The 25,539-nt window shown below is 44.0% G+C and overlaps 1 protein-coding gene across 1 annotated transcript in view; it reads left to right on the top strand.

The window, feature by feature from the left end:
• The first annotated feature begins 12,507 nt into the window (after nt 1-12,507).
• The window catches only part of LOC126153215 (uncharacterized), a 206,824-nt gene continuing 193,792 nt past the window's right edge, over nt 12,508-25,539 (top strand). The window contains exons 1-2 of the mRNA XM_049916054.1: nt 12,508-12,556; nt 12,600-12,725. Coding sequence (XP_049772011.1) covers nt 12,508-12,556; nt 12,600-12,725 — 175 coding nt within the window. The remainder of the gene's footprint in view (nt 12,557-12,599; nt 12,726-25,539) is intronic.

Here is a 25,539-nt window from a genome sequence, read left to right as displayed (position 1 = left end):
GTGAATGCGTTGTTCATACAAATTTCACCTCTGTATCTTACAGGGCATTACGCACTCCGTTCTGCAATTGACCCCAGTTGAAAGAAGAATCCTCAAAAATTTGGCTCTTGTCTTTCTTGTAGCCAAACTCTCTCCCCACCTGGGATCTTTCGTTCTCCACGTCACGGCTTTTTTCGTCCAATAGGAACGTTCCTCTTATTTTGTGGAAACTCTCTCTACCAATCGCAAGGGTCCTACCATTGAACTGAGTCGAAATCTCGACACTTTACTCCTTCGCGGTACATTTCCACCAATCGGACGTTTTGTACCTGCTCCAGACGCCTAAAAAGTTACATGCGTCTATCACGTGTGTACCTCTTGCAGTTCACGTGATCAAGTGCGTCACTGGTCCTGTTCGTATCCATTTGGAATGTCGAAACGCAGTTTTCTAAAGCTGTTTTCTGTCCTACTTCTGGTGCCCATTATTCGCCCTGCAGTATGAGTCACCTGTCCGGTCGCTGACTCTCGCTGCGGGACGCGCCCCCTTAAGAGCTTTCTGTAGTGCCTCGTGGGGCGCGGCCTCTGCATCTACCCGTGCTGGCTTCCACACAAACCGTTTCCTCTAACTGCTTGTTTCACCTTCTGCTCAGTAACATGCATTATATAGGAGTGGTTTGTTAATACCATTATTTGAGTGTCTTCCCTTTTGCGTTATATACTTACAAGCAAATCTGTTCATTACCGCTGAAGTAAGTTAGGTGTCATATTCATATTCCCATTATGATGCATAAAACTCTTATGTAAGGTGCGAAATTGACCTTCATTTATTCTGCCACCTTACCAGACATTCAGATGCAGTGAAAGCAAGCTCCTGGAGACTCCGTCTAATTATCGCCTAGTATAACAGATTCTTTCTCTCAAAAATTCCATGCCAGCCTGTTGTTTGATCCTCTTGGCAGCCGCAGATTCTGTGTAATGAGTGAACATGGCGAATGTTGGTATAGTTTACTGGTCCCGACATCTCAGTAAAAACGCAAGAGAGCACATCAGTCTTTTCCCCTTCTTGCGGAGTTTATCGAACTCACATACTCTGTTGACAATCTCCTCCCCGTAGAGATACCAGGCATGCTATTTGTCACTTTCCCGACATAGTAACTGTTTCATTGGTTCACGGCGTCTCGTCGGATAATGTTGTGGAGGCTGCACAGTGTTTCGACGAGACAGCTGCTCGTCATCTTCATGTCCTTATTAACTTGTTGTTGTAATGGCTCGCCAATACATACGCTGACTGGCAACAAAAATGCAGGCGACATTCAGTGCCTCCTGCCAGGCAAACGGGCCATGGCCTTTTCATTCGCAAGGCCTTCTCATTCGCAACGTGGGGAAAGTGCGGTCGCAAATAGCGACCGGTTTCTTGAAAAAGAGCTTGAGAATACAAGCGCCAGTTACACCACGACTTTATGGACAGCATGAAATCCATAAAGAAGGGGTTCGTCTTCACCCCATCGTGAGCAATATAGGTGCTCCAACATATTACCTGTCAAAACATTTGGCTTCTCATCTAAGCCAACTCCTACGAAAATGTGAACATCAAATTCGAAACTCAGAAGATTTTATACAACGAATGAATATTCTGCATCTCGAACCAGCTGACATATTAGAGAGTTTTGATGTGGTCTCTTTGTTAACTCGAGTACCTTTGATGGCTTCATTAAAACATATAGGAACTAAGCTGGAGGAGAAAGTCTTACATTTATTTAAACCTGTGTTTACCTCGCCTTATTTAACGAACAATATTTTGAGCAGACTGACAGTGTTGCTATGGGTAGCCGTTTTTCTCCCATTGTAGCTACTCTTTTTTTGGGAGATTTCGAGGAAAGAGCACTATAGTCAACGGTGTTGAAACCTAAATGTTTCCAGAGATATGTGGAAGACGTTTTTTTAGTTTCGCCACATGGAACAGCAATGCTTCCTGAATTTCTGGAACACCTTAAATCCCTCCATCCCAGCATTTGCTTCACCATGGAAATTAAGAAGAAGGAGAGCCCCCCGATTCTTGATGTCTTGGTCCGCATAAAAGAATGTGGTTTCACAAACGAACTCACACTGACTTATATCTACGAACTACGAGCTGCCATAAACCATCTTAACGCAGTGGCGTGTTGCGGACTCTTGGTCATAGGGGTAGAGACATCTCAGATGCAGGGAACTTATAAGCAGAGCCTCGCCATCTTCGCTCTGTGTTTGTGCAAAACGGGTACTCTGATAAACAGATCCGTAATCTAATTAAATCTGCACCATGTGGGTTCTGTTAAAGACAACCTAGGCCTAAGGAGAGCAGGGATATATGAAATGCCATGCCAGTGTGGGAAATCATACATTGGCCAGACGTGTCGCACTGTTGAGGATAGACGTGCTGGGTCAGCCAGGAAAGTCTGCTGTGGCTAAACGCTGTCTTGACACGGGTCACAGCATGAGCTACGCAGAGACAAAGATAATTTCGTCCGCTTACACGTACTGGGCCTCCATCATTAAAGAAGCCGTCAAAATTACTTTAATAACGACCCGGTCAGTGGAGACACGGGATTTCAACTCAGCAAGGCATGGGAATCAGCGCTGGCCGTACTAAGGCATCGTCGGCCGCAGACGAACGATTCCGAGTCAACAGAAACGGAGAATCGAAGTTCGCACACTTGAGCTGGGAGCCAACACTCTGTCCGCACGCGTCCTGGGCCGTAATTGCGGCCGCGTTTTTCCCGTGTCACGAATGAGAAGACCATTGGCTGTTCCCCGGCAGGGAGCACTGGATGTCGCCGAGCTCTATGATTCGTCTACGATGTTATAGCCTCAACGCTTTGTGCCTGCGCTTTTGCAGCGAGTCAGAGTATATATTGGCAAGCCACTGCAGCAACACGTCCATCCTCATGCGACGCATCCACCAGCACCTCCGCCAGCACCGCCTCCTTCCCGCTACCCAGTGTGGCTTTCGACCGTCCTTTTTCTGCCGATGACCTTCTCCTTCACCTCACTCATCTCCTCTCCGATGAACTCAACTCCCGTCGCTCCGCCATCTTCCTCTCATTCGACCTTTAACGTGATTACGACCGTGTATGGCATTCTGGTCTCCTCTTCAAGCTCCAAACCTTCGCCCTTCCTATCAACTACGTCTGTCTGATCGGGTCCTTTCTTTCCCAATGTCCTTCCTATGTCACCATCCATAACACGGATTCCTACACCTTCTACCTCGCCACCGGTGTGCCCCAAGATTCCGTCCTATCCCCTCTTCTCTACCTTCTATATACGGCGGACATGCCGCCGCCTTCACCCCACGTCCACCTTCTCCAGTACGCCGATGACACCGCCTTCCTTACCCTCGCAACGCTCCCAAAACTTCCTCCAATCCCATCTTGACCGGTTCACCACTTGGTGCAACAAGTGGTTGCTCAAGGTCAATCCTTCAAAGACCTGGGCGATCATTGTAGGCAAAACCACCCCTTCCTTCAGTCTCCTCGATTTCTATATCATCATCTATGGCCATCCTATCACCCTCACCCCCACCCTCAAGTATCTTGGCGTCACCCTTGACCGTCGCCTCTCTACACCTCCCACAAACTTGATCCCCCTCACGCGCTTGTCACTCCCATCCTTTCCCACCCCTGTCCACTGCCACCCATGTATTCCAGCATCCCACCTGCTCTCCGTCTCTCCACTCTCCGTACCCTTGCCCAAGGTGGCTTCCGCCAACTTCCCCTCCCTGATGATGCCCTCATCCCCTCCATCTACTCCTCCTACCAACCTTGATCCTCCCCTCCCACCCCCTGTGTTTTTCTGGACAATCCAAGCCAAGGCACACTCCCGACTCCGTCTCCTCCAAGCTCCTTTCTGGCTGCACATGGGGTCTGGACCCCTCCACCATCCTCCACACCTACAAATCCCTCATCCGCCCTATCCTCTGCTATGCTACGCCAATCTCGCCTGGATCTCCACCCCTCCTACCTTTTACGAATCCCTTCAAATCCTAGAACGCCATGCACTCTGCATCGCCTATCGCATCCACCTCCCCTCCCCCACTCGGATCCTGTATGACGTAATTCCATTCCCACACCTCCTCCTTTTATACGGATACAGATTCTCTACACCTCTCACAAACTTGATCCCCCTCACCCGCTTGTCACTCCCATCCTCTCCCACCCCTGTCCGCTGCCACCCATGTATTCCTGCATCCCACCTGCTCTCCATCTCTCCACTCTCCATATCCTTGCCCAAGGTGGCTTCCGCCAACTTCCCCTCCCTGATGATGCCCACATCCCCTCCATCTACTCCTCCTACCAACTTTGATCTTCCCCTCCCACCCCCTGTGTTTTTCCCAAGGGCACCCTCTCTCCCTTCTCTCGTCCTCCCTCCCTCCTCTCCCCCTGGGTTTCCGCTACTCCCCTTCCTTCTTTCCTCCCCCTCCCCACTCCTCAGCCAGTGGAATCTACACCCTTCCCCTCTCCCTCCTGCTCCACCTTTTCTCCTTTGGCAGGTCCTCAGATTCGTACATGAACAGTGAAGATTCTTGCGCCGGAGATCGTCGCCAGTGTTTGTGTGTGCCTTCGTGTTAGTGTTTCAGTGTTTCATCGTTTGTGCTCCATCGCTCACGTGTGTCATTTCTGTCATCTCTGTTTGTGTCCACGTTCTGAACGTTTTTTGTTCGGACACTGCACCCGTGAACGGCTCCATGTATTTTAATTTTCTCTGTCTACTGTTGTTTATCCACCACGTTTGTTTTTCAACGGCTCCTTATGTACCGATTGTCCTATCTGTGGCCGAAGAGCGGCATAGTTTGCCGTTGCCGGCCTGCCTGTATAAGGTATGAAAATAACAATAAAGAAAAAAAAGCGACACGTCAGTTAGCACCTGAAGATGATGAGCAGCCTTTTCGTCCAAATATTGCGCAGCTTCGTGCTACATCATTATTCGACATGACGCCCGTGAACCAATGAAGCAGTTACTACGTCGAGAAAGTCTAAAGCAGCACAAAGTAAATCAAATTGCCCACAAAATGCATTAGTAAGCATTTTTGACTATTTGTTTGGGTTCTGGAGCGTGGTTAGTAGCAGTGATTTTTTGGTCAATATACATGTTATTAAGAAAGTCACTACACTACGCGAAAGCACATTAAATTTCGCATAAGAGGCGTCTGTATCATTCAATATGCTCAGGAAGGGGAGGGGGAGCAGAGAAAAAATTACTAAGTACACCTTATACCCCGTACAGCCAAACGACTTATCTCACCTGCCTATCTCTCATCGGCGCTATACTTTCGGTGTATTACGCTGAAAAGAGTTGGTTTTGAATTAATTGAGGAGAAAGCATGTTTGGTTGAAACTTTAAGAAAAAATGGTTCAAAAGACACTAAGCACTATGGGACTTAACATCTGAGTTCATCAGTCCCCTAGACTTAGAACTACTTAAACCTAACTAACCTAAGGACATCACACACATCCACGCCCGAGGCAGGATTCGAACCTGCGACCGCAGCAGCAGCGTGGTTCCAGACAGAAGCGCCTAGAATCGCTCGTCCACAACGCCCGGCAAACATTAAAAAACTATATTGACAACATATTACGCATAGGACACTAACTAGAAGTATAAATATAAAATCTATACATAGTACTGTACATGTTTCAAAAATTAGTGAATGTCGAGTCCAGGATTGGGCCATCGTCTGGAAAAGAAAGAAGCCATTTATGACAGACTGTGGATACAACTGGCAGATAAGTTTTAGGGTAAAATATCTATTTATGAAGAAAGAGCGTTATTGACATCATCAGCGCAGTTTGTTTTTACTAGTCTGCGTTTGTCTGTTGGTGGCGCACGCAATGGCACTACGAACTCCAGTTGAATGGTCTTGCGCACTGGAATGTCCAGGCAAAGCGTCAGTGGCTGCCGAAGATACAGGCTTAATAGTGTGTTGTTGCTGTTCTTCGGCTGAAAAAATTATAATCAAATTATTAACGTTATAATGTAGAAAAACCATTTGTACATGTGAATAATGCTGCTTATTAATACATGAGTTAATACCAACTATCACCTCAGTTGCTTCACACATTAGTGCATATATACTGGAAATGTGACGCATGATGCCAGACTAGTATAAATGTCTGATGTAAGGAATAATTCCGTTATCAACTGGTAAAATTGTTCAAAAAATGGTTCAAATGGCTCTGAGTACTATGGGACTTAACATCTATGGTCATCAGTCCCCTAGAACTTAGAACTACTTAAACCTAACTAACCTAAAGACATCATACAACACCCAGTCATCACGAGGCAGAGAAAATCCTTGACCCCGCCGGGAATCGAACCCGGGAACCCGGGCGTGGGAAGCGAGAACGCTACCGCACGACCACGAGCTGCGGACGGTAAAATTGTTGTTTAATGAAACGTAATCGGTTTCGCGGCCTAAAGGCGGTCAGGTGTAATCTACATGCTAAAAAGTAAAGCACAGTGTCACCACATTTTCTGAAAATTAAAATTAATACATGAATGTCAAAAATATACTCACAATGTTATATATCGTAGGTGTACCCAACGCTCCTAGTCAAAATTTTTACTACTCAGTTAATGTTGTCAATACCATGGCGAGCTAAATGTAACGAAGACGTGGTCCTTTCATTAAAATTTGCAATGCCTCTAAAAAGAACGAAGAAAGATATATTATAGCGAGCGGATGCTAAAATACTTAAAAGGGGCAGGATTGGCGATGAAAAATTGCCACTGTTAACGTGATTATTCGCGTCACTATCCAAATTACTGTGTGGAGTGTATCAGGCAGCAGCGTCTTACCGATGTGACGGCAGGACAACTCGTTGTTGGGAAACGTAAAAGTGGCCCCCACGAACGACAAAGAGAGACCAGCTAGCTGGCGGAACGGAAGCTAACCATGTCGACAGTGTGACGTCATATACTCATGAATATCTACTCACATAAAAAATCAAAAGTAGCCAGAATTATTCAACGTAAACTGTGCATTTTCGTTTTTATATCTGAAAATTTCTGCTTAATTTAGTATATTCTAAATATGACTTTTTTCTTTTTAATGAAAAGTATTAAATTTTCTGAAGGGATTGTAATGCTGCGCCCCTCTCCGCGTAAGTGCATTGTTAATACAGATCGTGGGTTATTGAAGTTAAGGTGTTCCCGGAATCTTATTCGAAATAACCTACCGGTTTGCACTATGTACTTCTTAGAGTAATCATCGTATGTCGCTCACTGTATACCCGCTTCATTGTATTTATTCGCCACAGCTCTTGCTATGCGCCTGAGTCTTCTGCCTGTATCAGGAAATGCAAAGCGCGCTGGAACAATGTATTTAGGTCTCATGCATCTGCCAGTTTTTTCGGATACTGCACCCAGATATGGTATTCTACAAAAAATTGAGCGTTCCTTGGTCTGCTCGGCTGATCGGGTTCCTTTGTATACTCGGCTGGTCTAAGCGTTATAAAATATGCGAATAAAAACTCGGACGGTGTCATTATAAAGCCAATTAATAGTAAGTTATCAGAACATGAAGCCCTCATAGTACGAGCTGACCAAAATAAGTCGGCGGTAGTTATCTTAGAGGCGGACTACAGAAGTAAATTTGGAAATTTTTTTTAGTTAAATTTTCATTTATAATAAAATGAAAATTTAACTTCTTTCATCAACTGTCATTGACATTTTTGGGCTTCTGTCGAAAAAGGAAGCTATTGTGTTCGTTATCCTATTTTCACCTAGCAGTTTTAGATGTCCGTAGAACAAAACTCTTCTGTTCTTCACTGTGTTTGGCACTGGTTCTATTTCTTAATAAGCTTCTTTATCACTTCCTAATTTCCATCTTGCATTCTTATACTTTGGTCCCAACATTTTCCTAACTATATTGGTTTCCTTCTTTTCCGTTTCACCTAACTGTTTAGCTGTATTTACCATTCTGAAGCGTAAAGGCAGTCTGCTTTAATTACAGTATCATAGTGCCGGAGTTTCGGATTAAGGTAAATAAAACGCTTCTTATACTGTCCTTTGTTAGCAGGAAAGCCATTTCCATCTTCTTCATACTTTTGAACTGGCTTCATTGTCTGAAACATTTGTTTGTATTATTTTACCAAGATGTTTAAGTTCTGCAGACATCTTATTGTTCCATAGTCAGTTTCCATATATTTCGGTGTCTCATTCGTACCTGTCAAATATTCATGTTTTTAAAAGGATTAACTTAGGCCGGATTCTTAAGCTGTCTCTTGAAGGACATTTATCTACATTATATCATCTTCTGCAGATTCAGCTACGATGACGAGGTCGTCTGCAAAAGCCAAAAAATCTCATATTATCCCGTTTTCCCACAATTCCTCCATCTTCTGGTACTTTCCTCCATTCCCAAGTTACCGCTTCTAGTGTACAATTGAGCAGCAGTGGGGAAAAGCCCTCTCCTTGTCTTATCTTACCCCAGTTTTGATCCTAAAAGCTTTGGAGGTTCCACAAAAAATTTAATTTTGAGGTTTGTATTTGTTAATGTGTCGTTCATGACTTCCGCTGATTTTTTGTCAGCTCCAGACTCTTTCAAGGTGTTGATCAATGTCACGCTGTTAGTCGAATCACATGATTTTTTTTAAATTCCTTCCAAATTTTATATAAATGCTTTTTGATCTCATTCTTCTGCATGTGGTTCTAAATTTCACATTTAAAATTTGTTCCACAGGGAGTCGTCCTTTTCTTAACCGTCCTTAGTACTCTGCTGATTGCTGATCCAGCCTCTTTTGTAATGTCTTTGAAAGAATTTTGTAACTCACTGGAAGGAGGGAAATTCCTGCGTAGTAGTTGGGGTCAGTTATATTCCCTTTTTATGTGAGTTGGATAAATTAATGGTGTTTTCTAATCTTTTGTTATATCTTTCTTTTCACAGAGTTCTTGAAAGATTCCATGTAGCTTCTTGACCGTTCTACAGCCTGCCATTTTCCATATTTCAGCAGTTACTGAATCTTGACTTGGGGCCTTATCATTCTTCAAATCTTTAATGATATTTTGGAATTCATCCATGTTAGGGCGTTATGAGTTTGTGTTAGTACATTCTGGATTTTGTTCTAGAAATTTTGCTCTTCGTTCCTCACAGTTCAGCAATTTCTTGAAATATCTTGCATAGTTTGCTACGCTGTGGCCAAGCCGTTCTAGGCGCTTCAGTCTGGATCAGCGTGACCGCTATGGTCGCAGGTTCGAATCCTGCCTCGGGCATGGATGTGTGTGATGTCCTTAGGTTAGTTAGGTTTAAGTAGTTCCAAGATCTAGGGGACTGATGAGCTCAGATGTTAAGTCCCATAGTGCTCAGAGCCATTTGAAACCAATAGCTTGCTAGTAATTCACGGTTTCCTTCGTAGTTTAGGGATAATTTTCCAGCTTCACTCTGAAATATAAATTATTACGAATCCAAGTACTTTAACTGCCTGCGGAAGGCGGTGCTATGGTCCTGAGGCCATTTAACTGTGTTTTTTTCTATAAACGGTTTGCAGTTGCGGCTGCGCCGTTGATCCTTTGATAATATAACATGTTACTTACAACCTCGTAATGTGAGTTTGACGTGCAGTTTATTCAGCGACCATGTGCAGCACAATTCCCTGAATAAGAATCTGAGAACCTCTTACAGAACTGTATTTTTTATTCAGTGCAGTTTCCACCTATTGCATACTTTCCAGGACATGCTAAGAGATTTACGTTTTATACATACTGCACCCATTGGTGCAAGTGAGGAAGAAACCACACATCCTTAATATTAGCAGCTGTCTCACTGATTCACTGCAGAGCCTAAAGACTACTGTACGTACAACTAACCGGCGTTCCGTTTGATACTTAGTAGGCTGTATGTTTCGTTATGTTTCTCATTGCGAAAGATTGCTGTTATCAAACCTTACAGTAAGATGCGTAGGAAGTGGGCTTCGCCACGCCTAGAAAGTCTCCAAACAAGCTCAGATCGGTGCTTCCTTAAACTAAAATAAACAGCAGCTCGTTTTCAAAGATCTTGCTTATCTCTCTACGTGTACCGATTCTGTAATCTCGCGCAGCAGGTATTGCTAGACTAGCGGACACTACAGCTCCTCACATTATCTGAGTCGCGTCGTGTACAGCGGTGTTTGTGGGCCGAGCTGCTCTTTAAGAGTGGTGTGATTGTTAAAACGTTCCTGAAGCCAAGATCGCAAAAAGATTTCTTTATTTACAACAACAGGTTTCGACAGACTTTGCTGCCATCTTCAGGTAAGATGAGTAGAAACAGGTTATTATTGTAAAGAAAGAAACATTTATGCTATCTGGGCTGTAGGAAGTTTTTACCTAGTAAAACAGATTTTTCAACATCTACATCTACACTCCGCAAGGCAAATGGTTCAAATGGCTCTGAGCACTATGGGACTTAACTGCTGTGGTCATCAGTCCCTTAGAACTTAGAACTACTTAAACCTAACTAACCTAAGGACGTCACACTCATCCATGCCCGAGGCAGGATTCGAACCTGCGCCCGTAGCGGTCACGCGGTTCCAGACTGTAACGCCTAGAACCGCTCAGCCACTCCGGCCGGCTCCGCAAGCTACCCAACGGTGTGTGGCTGAGGGCACTTGACGTGCCACTGTCATTACCTCCCTATCCTGTTCCAGTCGCGTACGGTTCGCGGGAAGAACGACTGCCGGAAAACCTCCGTGCGCGCTCGAATCTCTCTAATTTTACATTCGTGATATCCTCTGGAGGGATAAGTAGGGGGAAGCGATATATTTGATACCTCATCCAGAAATGCACCCTTTCGAAACCTGGACAGCAAGCTACATCGCGATGCAGATCGCCTCTCTTGCAGAGTCTGCCACTTGCGTTTGATAAACATCTCCGTGACGCTATCACGCTTACCAAATAACCCTGTGACGAAACGCGCCGCTCTTCTTTGGATCTTCTCTATCTCCTCTGTCAACCCGACTTGGTACGGATCCCACACTGATGAGCAATACTCAAGTATAGGTCGAACGAGTGTTTTGTAAGCCACCTACTTTGTTGATGGACTACATTTTCTAAGGACTCTCCCAATGAATCTCAGCCTGCCACCCGCCTTACCAACAATTAATTTTGTATGATCATTCCACCTCAAATCCTTCCGTACGCATACTCCCAGATATTTTACAGAAGTAACTGCTACCAGTATTTGTTCCGCTATCATATAGGGTGAGTCACCTAACGTTACCGCTGGATATATTTCGTAAACCACATCAAATACTGACGAACCAATTCCACAGACCGCACGTGAGGAGAGGGGCTAGTGTAATTGTTTAATACAAACCAATCAAAAATGCACGGAAGTATGTTTTTTAACACAAACCTAGGTTTTTTTAAATGGAACCCCGTTAGTTTTGTTAGAACATCTGAACATATAAACAAATACGTAATCAGTGCCGTTTGTTGCATTGTAAAATGTTAATTACATCCGGAGATATTGTAACCTAAAGTTGACGCTTGAGTACCACTCCTCCGCTGTTCGACCATGTGTATCGGAGAGCACTGCAACATACATCGCGTTTCTACAGAATGATCTGCCAACGTTGCTCGAAAATGTCCCACTGGAAACGCGTCGACGTATGTGGTATCAGCATGATGGTGCACCTGCACATTCCGCAATTAACACTAGGCTGACCCTTGACAGGATGTTCGACGGGCGTTTCGTAGGACGTGGAGGACGCATAAATTGGCCAGCCCGTTCTCCTGATCTTAGACCTCTGGAGGTCTTTCTGTGGGGTACGTTAAAGGAGAATGTGTACCGTGATGTGCCTACAACCCCAGAGGATATGAAACAACGTATTGCGGCAGCCTGCGGCGACATTACACCAGATGTACTGCGTGTACGACATTGATTACGCCAGAGATTGCAATTGTGTGCAGCAAATGATGGCCACCACATTGAACATCTATTGGCCTGACACGTCGGGACACACTCTATTCCACTCCGTAATTGAAAACGGAAACCACGTGTGTACGTGTACCTCCCCTCTCATGGTAATGTACATGTGCGTCAGTGAAAAAGACCAATAAAAAGGTGTTAGCATGTGGACGTAATGCGCTGTTCCTGTCTCTTCTGTACCTAAGGTCCATCACCGTTGCCTTTGGATCCCTACGTAATTCGGTACTCTCCGATACACACGATCGAACAGCGGACGGTTGGTACTCAAGCGTCAATTTTGGTTACAATATCTCCGGATGTAATTAACATTTTACAATGCAACAAATGGCACTGATTACGTATTTGTTTATATGTTCAGATGTGCTAACAAAACTAACGGGGTTCCATTTAAAAAAACGTAGGTTTGTGTTAAAAAACATACTTCCGTGCATTTTTGTATGGTTTGTATTAAACAATTACACTAGCCCCTCTCCTCATGTTCGGTCTGTGGAATCGGTTCGTCAGTATTTGATGTGGTTTACGAAATATATCCAGCGGTAGCGTTAGGTGACTCACCCTGTATAATCATACAGTAAAGGATCCTTCTCTCTATGTATTCGCAATACGTTACATTTGAGGAAGTTCAGTTTCGCTGCGGCTGCGCTGTTGCAGGACTGTTCAAGTCGTCGGGCCGGCCGCTGAGGGGCACGCGCTGCGACCAGCTGTTCACCAGCAGTCGCTCCTCGCCGGCGCACGGCCGCTTCTACTCGCCCAACTTTCCGTCCAGCTACCCCACCAACACCACCTGCAAGTACTCCTTCCGCGCGAGGTGAGTATCCCACTTTTCCGTCTCGTGCTCGTTTCCTTACAAAGGTATCGGAAGGAGCGAATTTTTATCACCTGTTGTAAATCAATATCTCCTTCAACGTGCACACTACTCAGACCACCAATACGGTGCATGCAGAAGTCATATTGTACCACTCGTAACGCGAGCTCGATCCCACGATCCGTTCTTGAGTGTAAAGCCTTATCAACCACTTATTTCTACAACCAAATAAGCACCCATAACGGAAAACCCTCTTGGCTAGTGTGGCACACAGCAACTGCAGATATGCAAGGCTGAAGGATATGTTTCTCGGCGTTCTAAGACCTTTCGACGTAGACGAGTTACAGTCCGCTAATAACGGACAATGTCGCAATAGCTGAAGCATTATCTCCGTTGAGGTCAACGCCTACTTTTGCAACCTTAACATAAATGGTCTTGGGAGAGCGAGTCCTGACAAAACTCTACCATGTGGTGAGCAAGATGTATGAGACAGGCGAAGTAACCTCAGACATCAAGAGGAATATAATAATTCCCATTCCAAAGAAAGCAGGTGTTGACAGATGTGAAAATTACCGAACTATCAGTTTAATAAGTCACAGCTGCAAAATACTAACGCGAATTCTTTACAGACGAATGGAAAAACTGGTAGAAGCCGACCTCGGGGAAGATCAGTTTGAATTCCGTAGAAATGTTGGAACACGTGAGGCAATACTGACCTTACGACTTATCTTAGAAGAAAGATTAAGGAAAGGCAAACCTACGTTTCTAGCATTTGTAGACTTAGAGAAAGCTTTTGACAATGTTGACTGGAATACTCTCTTTCAAATTCTGAAGGTAGCAGGGGTAAAATACAGGGAGCGAAAGGCTATTTACAGTTTGTACAGAAACCAGATGGCAGTTATAAGAGTCGAGGGGCATGAAAGGGAAGCAGTGGTTGGGAAAGGAGTAAGACAGGGTTGTAGCCTCTCCCCGATGTTATTCAATCTGTATATTGAGCAAGCAGTAAAGGAAACAAAAGAAAAATTCGGAGTAGGTATTAAAATTCATGGAGAAGAAGTAAAAACTTTGAGGTTCGCCGATGACATTGTAATTCTGTCAGAGACAGCAAAGGACTTGGAAGAGCAGTTGAACGGAATGGACAGTGTCTTGAAAGGAGGATATAAGATTAACATCAACAAAAGCAAAACGAGGATAATGGAATTTAGTCAAATTAAGTCGGGTGATGCTGAGGGAATTAGATTAGGAAATGAGACACTTAAAGTAGTAAAGGAGTTTTGATATTTAGGGAGTAAAATAACCGATGATGGTCGAAGTAGAGAGGATATAAAATGTAGACTGGCAATGGCAAGGAATGCGTTTCTCAAGAAGAGGAATTTGTTAACATCGAGTATAGATTTAAGTGTCAGGAAGTCGTTTCTGAAAGTATTTGTATGGAGTGTAGCCATGTATGGAAGTGAAACATGCACGATAAATAGTTTGGACAAGAAGAGAATAGAAGCTTACGAAATGTGGTGCTACAGAAGAATGCTGAAGATTAGATGGGTTGATCACATAACTAATGAGCAGGTACTGAATAGAATTGGGGAGAAGAGGAGTTTGTGGCACAACTTAACAAGAAGAAGGGACCGGTTGGTAGAACATGATCTGAGGCATCAAGGGATCACAAATATAGGATTGGAGGGCAGCGTGAAGGGTAAAAATCTTAGAGGGAGACCAAGAGATGAATACATTAAGCAGATTCAGAAGGATGTAGATTGCAGTACGTACTGGAAGATGAAGAAGCTTGCACAGGATAGAGTAGCATGAAGAGCTGCATCAAACCAGTCTCAGGACTGAAGACCACGAAAACAACAACCACAACAACAACAACATAAATGGTAAATATTGTCAGTAGACCCCTTCGATTTACAACTGTCATGACGAACAGGAACTTCATCCTGCAGGCTCGCCAATCACCTCAAAAGCTGCTAGCCAGAGCTGGGCAGCAACAAACTCCACACTAACAAATGGCGAGCAAACTCTGCTGCAACATCAAACATGCCCACAGCTGTCTGGCTAATGTGTGCAGCACTTAAAGCCCACGAAAATTCAGTCAACAACTGCAACAACACTAATGAATTCGACAGCCACCGACCTGATCTGAACAGCACCTAAAACCACTGGTAAATTTAAATGCTACAAAGCTCATGAACACAATGGCTGCCCAGCTGATCTGTGCAGCACTTAAAACCTCATGGGAATTAAATCACAACGGCAAAAACAAAAACGCTTCCTCGCAACGCTTAAAACCGCATAAACATTTGAGCACAAGTCCGTGCCACTCAAGACAACCGTCAAAGAATTCCCGTCAAGGAACTGAAAAGTCAGGCAGCACAACAACCTCGAGTTGTTCCACAGCACAACCCACCGAAGCGCGCTCGCCAACAACATTCCGCTTCCGTGCCGCCGCCGAAACTCCACACGCCTGCTACCCTACGTAAGAGACATAGAGTATAAATATCTATGGAGTGAGCATAGCCTGCTGCGCATGTTCTCAACATCAAACAGGGCTAGTCAAGTGGTAATGGGACGTAGCTGCTACGTATTCACCTGTTTTTACATGCGTCTCTACGCGTTTTAGCAGTAATAACATCCACGGTGCAGTATTGTTGTTGCTACGGATGTAAAGAGAAGTACGTGAAAGGGGGACCAGTTACTATTCATATGTACGTACAACAAATCTCTAATAGTGAATATCAAATTGATGTGAGGCGCTTTATGTGGTATCGATAGCTACGATGCCACAGTGTAGGTTCAAGTTCTTAGGTTGGCACTACGACACCGACACCGACGACAGCGCCCTCTAGCCGGCGCTGTGCAGCTCTACGAGCGCCACTCCAGACTCAGCTCAGTTGATCAAGAGCAGACGACCAAGCAACTTAGCTTCAACTTCATAGAGGGCTAGCCATGACAGACTCTGGCTTTATTACTTCAGTGATAGTTTGTCCAACTACTAGTAACTGATAGCTTTGATGCATGAAAGGCTTCGCACCTACGCTCTCATCTGTACGCAAAGTTAAGTAATACTATTATTTGTATATGTAAAAGAGCTTTAATCTCTACGCAGTACCTAAGTACTTCACCTTTTCCTGCTCCTACACGCGTCCTTCACACTCGGCCTATTTTGCAGAGGCAGTTCACAGGAGCAGATCCACGCGCCTCCTATCCAGGCGGGATACAAAACACTTTATATGTTTCAAAATATCGAGACGCGGTATTATAATGTCTTGTAGTGTTGTGCAAATTCCTGCGATTTTTTTTTTTTTGCCTATGTGTTTACGAGAGAAATGTTAGATAAATTTGCAAGTGCGCTGAAGCTGCCAGTCACTGTTTACGCATTGGTGCTATGTTCATCTGCAGATAAAATGTATATAAGACAGTGTATGTAATTTCCTCCAGTTTATTCAGGTCCACAAACCCTTGTGTGTATCTAAGTACTTCTGCATGAGACAGTTGCCTACATTATATAATTTTTGTATTCTAGTTTCCCGAAAGGTGAACAGAGAGTCAAAATATGGCTCCACAAAATAAATAGAAAGAATTTCGTCCCTACAAAATATTCAAAGGTGTGCTCTAAACACTTCGCTGAATAATGCTTTGATAGGCATTAATTAGAATGGATATGGAGATTAGACAACATGACTAAGTGCAATAGAAAACCTGAGAAGGTATTTTGGCTGTCACTTCTTTTGCCGCACCCAAAAAAACGTAAGTACTCGTAAAGTGGAACTGAGCTAAGATACTGTGGCGAAAAAGCACAATACCCTTGCTCTTCACAGCTTTACAACTATTTCAATTCCAGATACAGAATTGTGAAGATGTCTTGTAAAACGCATACACAAAGTTTCAGGATATTTCTGAAGGTGATCTATCTGTTCTAGCGAAGTAATAACACTCAAAATACGCTAAGCGCTATACGGACTAACATGCGCCGTCCCAATGCGACGTGACTCGAGCAGCAGAAGATGTTGCGGACAGATTTCTCGTTCTGCGCTTCCGAATGCTAACTTCATAGATATATATACTCTATGGTAAGAGAGCACGGCATACCTTCCCTGTGCGCGACTGATCGTACCGGCGGGGCATTCAAACTAAAGCTCTAGCCGACCCGAAGGCGAGAGATACGCCCGCAGCAAGTACCATACGACACACACTGCTACTCATTTCCATTCCTGTTCTATTCGCAAACGGAGCGAGGAAGACGACTGCCTGGGTTCTTCCGAACGAGGAACGGTTTCTCTTATCTTCGCGCTCAGTACTCGAGGTACCTGCTTGTGTCGGTACGATCGTCCTCTTCTCGGGCGCAAATTCCGGTTTTTATTTTCGAATATTGTTCCGAAAAATGAACGTCGTCTTCCCCCCCAGTGATTCCCACTCAAGTTCGCGGAACATTCCCGTAACATTCACGTGTTGATCGGACCCTACCGCTAACGTATTTTGCAGCACGGTCCTGAACTGTTTCGATGGCTCCCTTTAATCTGACCTGGTAGGGATCCCAAACACTCTAGCGGTACTCAAGAATGCGCCGTACAAATGTTTTTTTACACAGCCTGCTTAAAGGCATTCTTGACTAACATCAACTCACCATGTCCAGTCTCCAAGGTACCTAACGTTCATGACCGTTACAGTCTGTATATAAAGGAAACCAGATTTACGCTAATGGCGCCACTCTTATATCAGTGGCGTGAAATGTCAATAGACACCATCTTTCAGATGTAGAAACACTCGTACAAACTTTCTTTTATGTCGCACAACACCTCCTTGGTGTTGCGACTTTTTTCCGTCAGTAAACATACACCCTAATCACTGCAGTCTAATTCTCTCGATATTCAGAGGAAGGAATATGTTGTTCACTGAAAGCTTTCGTGTTCAATTCGTCTTCAGCTGACACCAGTCACTCGATATGTAAGAAAGGTTCACGTATAAACAGTTGCTTGCTTGTAGCCATCCTAGTTTACAACACTTCAAAGTTAATGGTATGTATCATCAGTGGTCTGTTTATACAGTGTCTGTATCTTCAGAATGCAATGTCCTTCTCACCTGCATGCATGCATGTCTGAAAGACATTGTGTTGTGAGGGTGGAGACACCTTACAAACACAGGCATAGTAATCATCAGAGATGTATCCATGCCTCGCTAATATAATATTTGCCTCGCTGCAAGGGATCACGAATTGTGCGAGGATAAGGGTTGTGATCACGTGACATATGAAAGTTTGGATCGCTCCTTGAGGCGTTCTCGGAAAACCGAAGCGGTTAAGGCGACCGCTCGCGATAAGCGGGCAATAAGGGTTCGAGTCCCAGCCCAACACAAGTTTTCATGGGTCCCAAAGAGCTGACGTCTGCATCATGTTGCAAAATCGGAAACTATTTCGTAAAATTGATGGTAGATCAACTACTTTACAAACAACTGTTATCTGGATTCAAAACTGCTCGTTCCTGTAGCATGTGATCGTCAACACAGCTTCAGTACTCGACAACGTGAGCAAAATTACCAGTTACTTTATTTTGCCGTCCACACGGTGCACAGTGCCCAGTGTTCGTTTAGATGATTGTTTAACACCTCAAAAAGGGTACCCACACATGAATATCGAATAGCACTCTTCGCACGTGCAGTGTTCGAATTTGGTGGGTGCCATTAAATCTACATCTGCAAGCCACCTGACGGTGTGTGGTGGAGGGTACCTTGAGTACCTGTATCAGTTCTCTCTTCTATTCCCGTCTCGTATTGTTCGTGGAATGAAAGATTGTCGGTATGCCACTGTGTGGGCTCTAATCTCTCCGATTCTATCCTCATGGTCTCTTCGCGAGATATACGTAGGAGGGAGCAATATACTGCTTGACTCCTCGGTGAAGGTATGTTCTCGAAACTTCAACAAAGTACCGAGCTACTGAGCGTCTCTTTTGAACAGTCTTTCACTGGAGTTTACCTAGCATCTCCGTAACGCTTTCGCGATTACTAAATGATCCTGTAACGAAGTACGCTGCTCTCCGTTGGATTTTCTCTATCTCTTCTATCAACACTATCTGGTACGGGTCCCACACCGGTGAGCAGCATTCAAGCAGTGGGCGAACAAGTGTACTGTAACCTACTTCCTTTGTTTTCGGACTGCATTTCCTTGGGATTCTTCCAATGAATCTCAGTCTGGCATCTGGTCTACCGACGATTAATTTTTAATGATCATTCCATTTTAAATCACTCCAAATGCCTACTCCCAGTCAATTTATGGAATTAACTGCTTCCAGTTGCTGCCCTGCTACTTTGTAGCTAAATGATAAAGGATCATTCTTTCTATGTATTCGCAGCATATTACACTTGTCAAGATTGAGATTCAATTGACATTCCCTGCACCGCGCGTAAATTCGTTGCAGATCCTCCTGCATTTCAGTACAATTTTCCTTTGTTGCAACCTCTCGATGTACTACAGCATCATCCGCAAAAAGCCTCAGTGAACTTCCGATGTTATCCACAAAGTCATTTATATATATATTGTGAATAGCAACGGTCCTACGACACTCCCCTGCGGCACACCTGAAATCACTCTTACTTAGGAAGACTTCTCTCCATTGAGAGTGACATGCTGCGTTCTGTTACTATCTAGGAACTCTTCAATCCAATTACACAATTGGTCTGATAGTCCATATGCTCTTACTTCGTTCATTAAACTACTGTGGGGAACTGTATCGAACGCCTTGCGGAAGTCAAGAAACACGCTATCTACCTGGGAACCCGTGTCTATGGACGAATAGCGCGAGCTGGGTTTCACACTATCGTCTATTTCGAAACCCATGCTGATTCCTATAGAATAGATTTCTAGTCTTCAGAAAAGTCATTATACTCGAACATTATACGTGCTCCAAAATTCTACAACCGATAGACGTTAGAGATATAGGTCTATAGTTCTTTTCCAATCATTTGGAGCGCTACGCTCTCCTAGAGACCTATAGTACATCGCTGCAAGATGGGGGGGCTATTTCCTTCGCTTACTCTGTGTAAAATCGAACTGGTGTCCCATCAAGTCCAGCGGCCTTTCCTCTTTTGAGCGATTTTAATTGTTTTTCTATCCCTCTGTCATCTATTTTGATATCTACCATTTTGTCATCTGTGCGACGATCTAGAGAAGAAACTACAGTGCAGTCTTCCTCTGTGAAACAGCTTTGGAAAAAGACAGTATTTCGGCCTTTAGTCTGTCATCCTCTGTTTAAGTACCATTTTGGTCACAGAGTATCTGGACATTTTGTTTTGATCCACCTACCGCTTTGACATTACACCAAAATTTCTTAGGATTTTCTGCCAAGTCAGTACATAGAACTTTACTTTCGAATTCGTTGAACGCCTCTCGCTTAGCCCTCGTCACACTACATTTCGCTTCGTGTAATTTTTGTTTGTCTGCAAGGCTTTGGCTATGTTTATGTTTGTTGTGAAGTTCCCTTTGCTTCCTTAGCAGTTTTCTAACTCGGTTGTTGTACCACGGTGGCTGTTTTCCATCTCTTATGATATTGCTTGGCACATACTCATCTAATGCATATTGTACGATGGTTTTGAATTTTGTCCACTGATCCTCAACACTATCTGTACATGAGATAAAACTTTTGTGTTGAGCAGTCAAGTACTCTGAAATCTGCTTTTTGTCACCTCTGCTAAACAAAAAAATCTTCGTATCTTTTTTAATATTTCTATTTGCTGCTGAAATCATCAATGCTGTAAACGCTTTATGAAGGCTGATTCCCTATTCTGCCTTAACTGTTTCAAATAGTTCGGACCTGTTTGTCACCAGAATGTCTAATATGTTATCGGCACGAGTCGGTTTTCTGTTTAACTGCTCAAGGTAGTTTTCGATTAATGCACTTAAAAATATTTCACTCTATTCTTTGTCCCAGCCACCCGTTATAAACGTTTGAGTCTCCCAGTCTATATCCGGTAAATTAAAATCTCCACCCAAAACTGCAACATGGTCGGGAAATCTACTCCAAATATTTTCCAAATTTTCCTTCACGTGTTCTGCCACAACAGCTGCTGAGCCAGGGGTCCTATAGAGACATCCAATTACCATGTTTGAGTCTGCTTTAACCGTGACCTTCACCCAAATTATTTCACATTTCGGATCTCCGTCCATTTCTTCGATACTATTGCACTTCTTATCGCTATAAACACGCCTCCCCCTTCACTGTCTAGCCTGTCTCTGCGGTATACATTCCAATCTGAGTTTAGAATTTCGTTACTGTTTACATCTGGTTTCAGCCAACTTTCCGTCCCTAGTACTATCTGGGCATTATGACCGTTTATTAATGAGAGCAGTTCTGGGACCTTTCTATAGAGGCTCCGGCAGTTTATTACTACCATATTAATATTATCATTCCCTGTTGCGTTTTGCCTACTGCTACCTTGTCGCGTCTCAGGAGTCGCTTTGTCGGGCCTAGGGAGGGAATTCTCTAACCTACAAAACCCACATGTGCGCTCCACACGTACTCTGCTACCCTTGTAGCCGCTTCCTGCATGTAGTACACGCCTGACCTATTCAGGGGGACCCTACATTTCTCCACCCGATAGCGGAGGTCGAGAAATTTGCACCCCAGATCTCCGCAGAATCGTCTGAGCCTCTGGTTTAAGCCTTCCACTCGGCTCCAGACCGGAGGACCGCGATCGGTTCTGGGTATGATACTACAAATAGTAAGCTCAGATTCCACCCCGCGATCGAGGCTTTCCGCCTTCACCAACTGCGCCAACCACCTGTATGAACTGAGGAGGACCTCTGAATCCAGACGGCAGGAGTCATTGGTGCCAACATTAGGAACAATTTGCAGTCGGGTGCTCCCAGTGGTCTCTATCGCCGCCGGCAGGGCCTCCCCCACCTCTCTGATGAGACCCCGCGACAAGCAGACAGGGTGAACACTGGCCTTCTTTCCCAACCGTTCCGCTATTTTTCTGAGAGGCTCCATCACCCGCCTAACATTGGAGCTCCCAATCACTAATAAACCCTCCTCCCCTGTGCCGGCTCGGCCTTTCCTCAAGGAGCGGCCACATGTCCACTCACAGGCAGAGCGGACGATGCCACACGGCCAGCCTCCACATTGACCCTCCGCCTCGTGCGACGCGACCGCCGTTGAACCCGCCACTCCCCTTGGGGAGAGGGTGTCCCAACCGCGCCCGGTAACCGCGAAGATGTCTCGACAGCAGGGACCGTGGGGTGTAACATGCGACGCACCAAACTCCCCACTGCCGCTACACTCCGAGACAACAGCTTGAAGACGGCTGACCGTGGCCATCAGCACGTTCAGCTGTTCGCGAACAGTGGCCAGCTCCTGCTACGTCTGTACACAGCAGTCACACATCCTATCCATCCTAAGAAATCAACAATTTACCGTAGAGAGTTAAGTAATCAACTTTGAACTAGACTGCTAATTCATTAAAGGCGGCTGATAGCTGACTAAACTGTGATTACTAGACACTTCTTGTTGGAAACAATGGAAATAAGCACTAACTGTCTCTTGACTGTATTAAAAACAAACACGAAATCTATGGAACACTATTACTAGTACTCTAAATTCAAAGCATCCTAAAAGCAAATGTCAAGTAAGAAAAACACAGTTCATCCTTAAATTTACTTAGCTTGCTGCACAAGAGATGTGAAACAGACGGCAGTTATACCTCATCAAGTTAAGTTTGCCTCTCTTGCATTATTGAACGTATAGCAAAAATATCTCTTAACTTCGTATCATAGTATGTTTGGCATACAACCCTCCGCCAGATATCAGGAGTTACGAAACTGCACCCCCATACCTGTAACTAAATTAATGTAAAACTGAATGAATAAACAAGAAACTAATCTCGAACTATTAAAATTTCCTATAATGAAATATGAACATCTTTATAAATACACAAGTTTATCAACTTCGGATTACTCACGTCCACCATGGCTAACTGAACCTATCGAACATTCAGCATGTGACCTAGATCATTGATAAGGTAAGTAGTATTCTTTTCATCATTACTGTCAGGCAATAATCGCTGTGAGGGAAAGAACCACCTACCTATCATTGTTCAGGAGATATGACGACATAAACAATGAGATGCGTAAAAAACTGCCGCTTCGTGCATCACGTATATATTTATTATTTCTGTGCTTGTAACTCTTTTCGTAAAACATTTCACAGACCGTATTCACGTATGCCGCTAAATGCACTTGCTAAGTTATGTCATGGTACTAGACATAGTTCAGGAGATAGGACGCCATAAATACTAAAATTCGTGAAAAAATACTACGGGAAGTTTTAACACATCATTTTCCGTACTCCTCAGACACTCCTACAGTCGAGTGAACTTATGGAATCGGGAATCCCTGACACCTGGCAGCGCCTTTGACAGCTTTCAACTGCTAAGCGCAAAACGGCTGCAAGGGAAACTAATCGCCGTCTATAGAGCTCTGAAGAAGCGTTTCCACAGAGACATTGACAAAATCGCGTTGTAGACATGCGCAGCAGCTGCGTCCAGCGTACAGAAACATTGGGTCTACAGCATGAATACATACACGGTTTCGTTTCTAGCAGAAAGTTGGCAAAATGAATGTCCCGGAAATGCCAGGTTTGTCAGCTATTGCATGTACTAGATTTGAATGAGGACAAAGAATGGCCTTTATAGTGATAGACATAATAAATAGCTTTATATAATATTTACATTGCTGTATAGTGTTCATATAGCATTTATAGGTTCACACACTATGCGTGGTACATCTCCAAGTCTTGGTACGAATACAATCCTTCAATCTTATCCTGTTCTGAATATGTTAGGAGACAGCGTCCTGGATACGGTGTTTTGACTTCCTTTAAAAGTCTTATTCTAATACAAAAAATATATATATATTCTCGGTCATAAACGTCACATTATTGTGTCCAAATTAGTTCTGCATATTTGCTGTGACTCTAGGTTCTTGAAACTTTTGTGAAACCTTTTGTGGTATTTCGGTATTTTCTTTACAAGTAGGGGTAAGTGATTTGTAGATCATCAACCAATAGAGTGATCGTCAAGTAGTTCAAGCCTTAGTACTGTATAAAGGACAGGTATAAACACTCTACAGCTTCCATATAAGCCAACTGACATTGCTGAAAACTGCTACGTTCTACCAGTAAGCCGGCCTAAGTGGCCGAGCGGTTCTAGGCGCTACAGTCTGGACCCGATCGACCGCTACGGTCGCAGGTTTGAGTCCTTCCTCGGGCATGGATGTGTGTGATGCCCTTAGGTTAGTTAGGTTTAAGTCGTTCTAAGCTCAAGGGGACTGATGACCTCAGAAGCTAAGTCCCATAGTGCTCAGAGCCATTTGAATCATTTTCTACTGGTAAAAATGGAAGGAGTACATTTGCGTGACTATCTGGCAAGTGGGATCTTCCATTATGGAGCCTTCAGGCCAGTGCTTGGCAGATAATTCACGCCAAGAGAGATCTGAATCATTTCTCCCGAGTCTGTCGGCAGGGTTCTGACGGGTACTAATATTCTGTTTGTGGTCCTTGCATGAAGCACAAGACATACGCTGCCTCCGGCTCCGATACTGCAAGTAATGGATACTACAAGTAGACGATTTTTTGAATGTCCAATTATGCTACGGTTTAGCCATTTTCTATCTTTTTTTTTCTTTTGCTCAAGGAATGCTGCAGGAGATTGTGACAGTAGGTATGATGAGGATAAACATATGGTTTACATTCATATCCACGGATAATACCAGATCAGTCCTCTAAAACAGTATTCACGGATAATATCGGAACAGTCTTTAAAAAAACTATTATAACATTTAAATACATGCTCGAATTTCGCTCTCTGTGTAGCATGGAGAGAATTAATGCGTAAAGTTCCTCAAGTTTTGGTACAAAGTACGTTTGTGCTCTTGCTTCCACCGTGCTGCTGGCTAGTATCTATGAACTCTCCTCCAGATCTTGTTCTGACTCACAGGGAAAATTGACATAGCCCTTCACTGCAGTAATCAAATCTATAGTGAATTCATGACAACTTCCTTTTATAAATGTTAGTCATAAGGAATGTAGATAACTAAATCATTGTCACTTTAATAAATTAGTCCCTGCTATAAAATCGGTTGTCAGATCTTCTTCAGTGGGAAACGTGTATGGAAACACTGCGTTCCCTGATTTCATCTGCAACAGAGTCTGGATGTTCACGAATTCAGATTTGGCGCAGACTGCTCTCAAAGCGTAGGTACTGCTCTTCAAAACTTCTTTTAAGTAGTCCAGCTGATACAGCACTTAACTGCACCTGTGTCTAGAGTTACTGTCACAGGTAATCCGTTAAACATTGTTTTGATTGCGGACAGCACACTTAGGATTCCCAGTCTTTGTCACTGTGTGCTCTTGGCACAGTTCTTACTGAAATAAATTCACCTACCAGAAATTTATGGCATTTTCAATAAGGAATATTTCTCTCAGCCTGTTGCAGAAATTTGAACGTCATCTTCAGCTTCATCCCCTCTGGCATGTGCAATAAATTGCCTCCTTCTCAAATCGCCATGGCCATATTGTCATCACGCCAGTGCTGGATCCAGCCTTGTCATAAAGGACAGATATATTGGTGTCACTCCGGTGTCTATTGTTGTCATTTGACGCATCGCTGTCAGCACTGGTTTCCTTGCTGTCGCTTGAAGGGAAGCCACGACAAACGTCACCGTGATGACAGTGGTGTTTCAGACGTCGTCTCACTGTCCATGTCCATACTAAAGCGCCCATTTCTTGGCTCTAGGTATGTAACACGGCTGTAGAACACTGCACGGCTAAGCAAA

The sequence above is a fragment of the Schistocerca cancellata genome, chromosome 2 (assembly GCF_023864275.1).
Source record: "Schistocerca cancellata isolate TAMUIC-IGC-003103 chromosome 2, iqSchCanc2.1, whole genome shotgun sequence".
Classification (NCBI taxonomy): Eukaryota; Metazoa; Arthropoda; class Insecta; order Orthoptera; family Acrididae; genus Schistocerca; species Schistocerca cancellata.
Note: the sequence above shows the minus strand (reverse complement) of the source record. Positions and strands in the feature narration are given on the sequence as shown.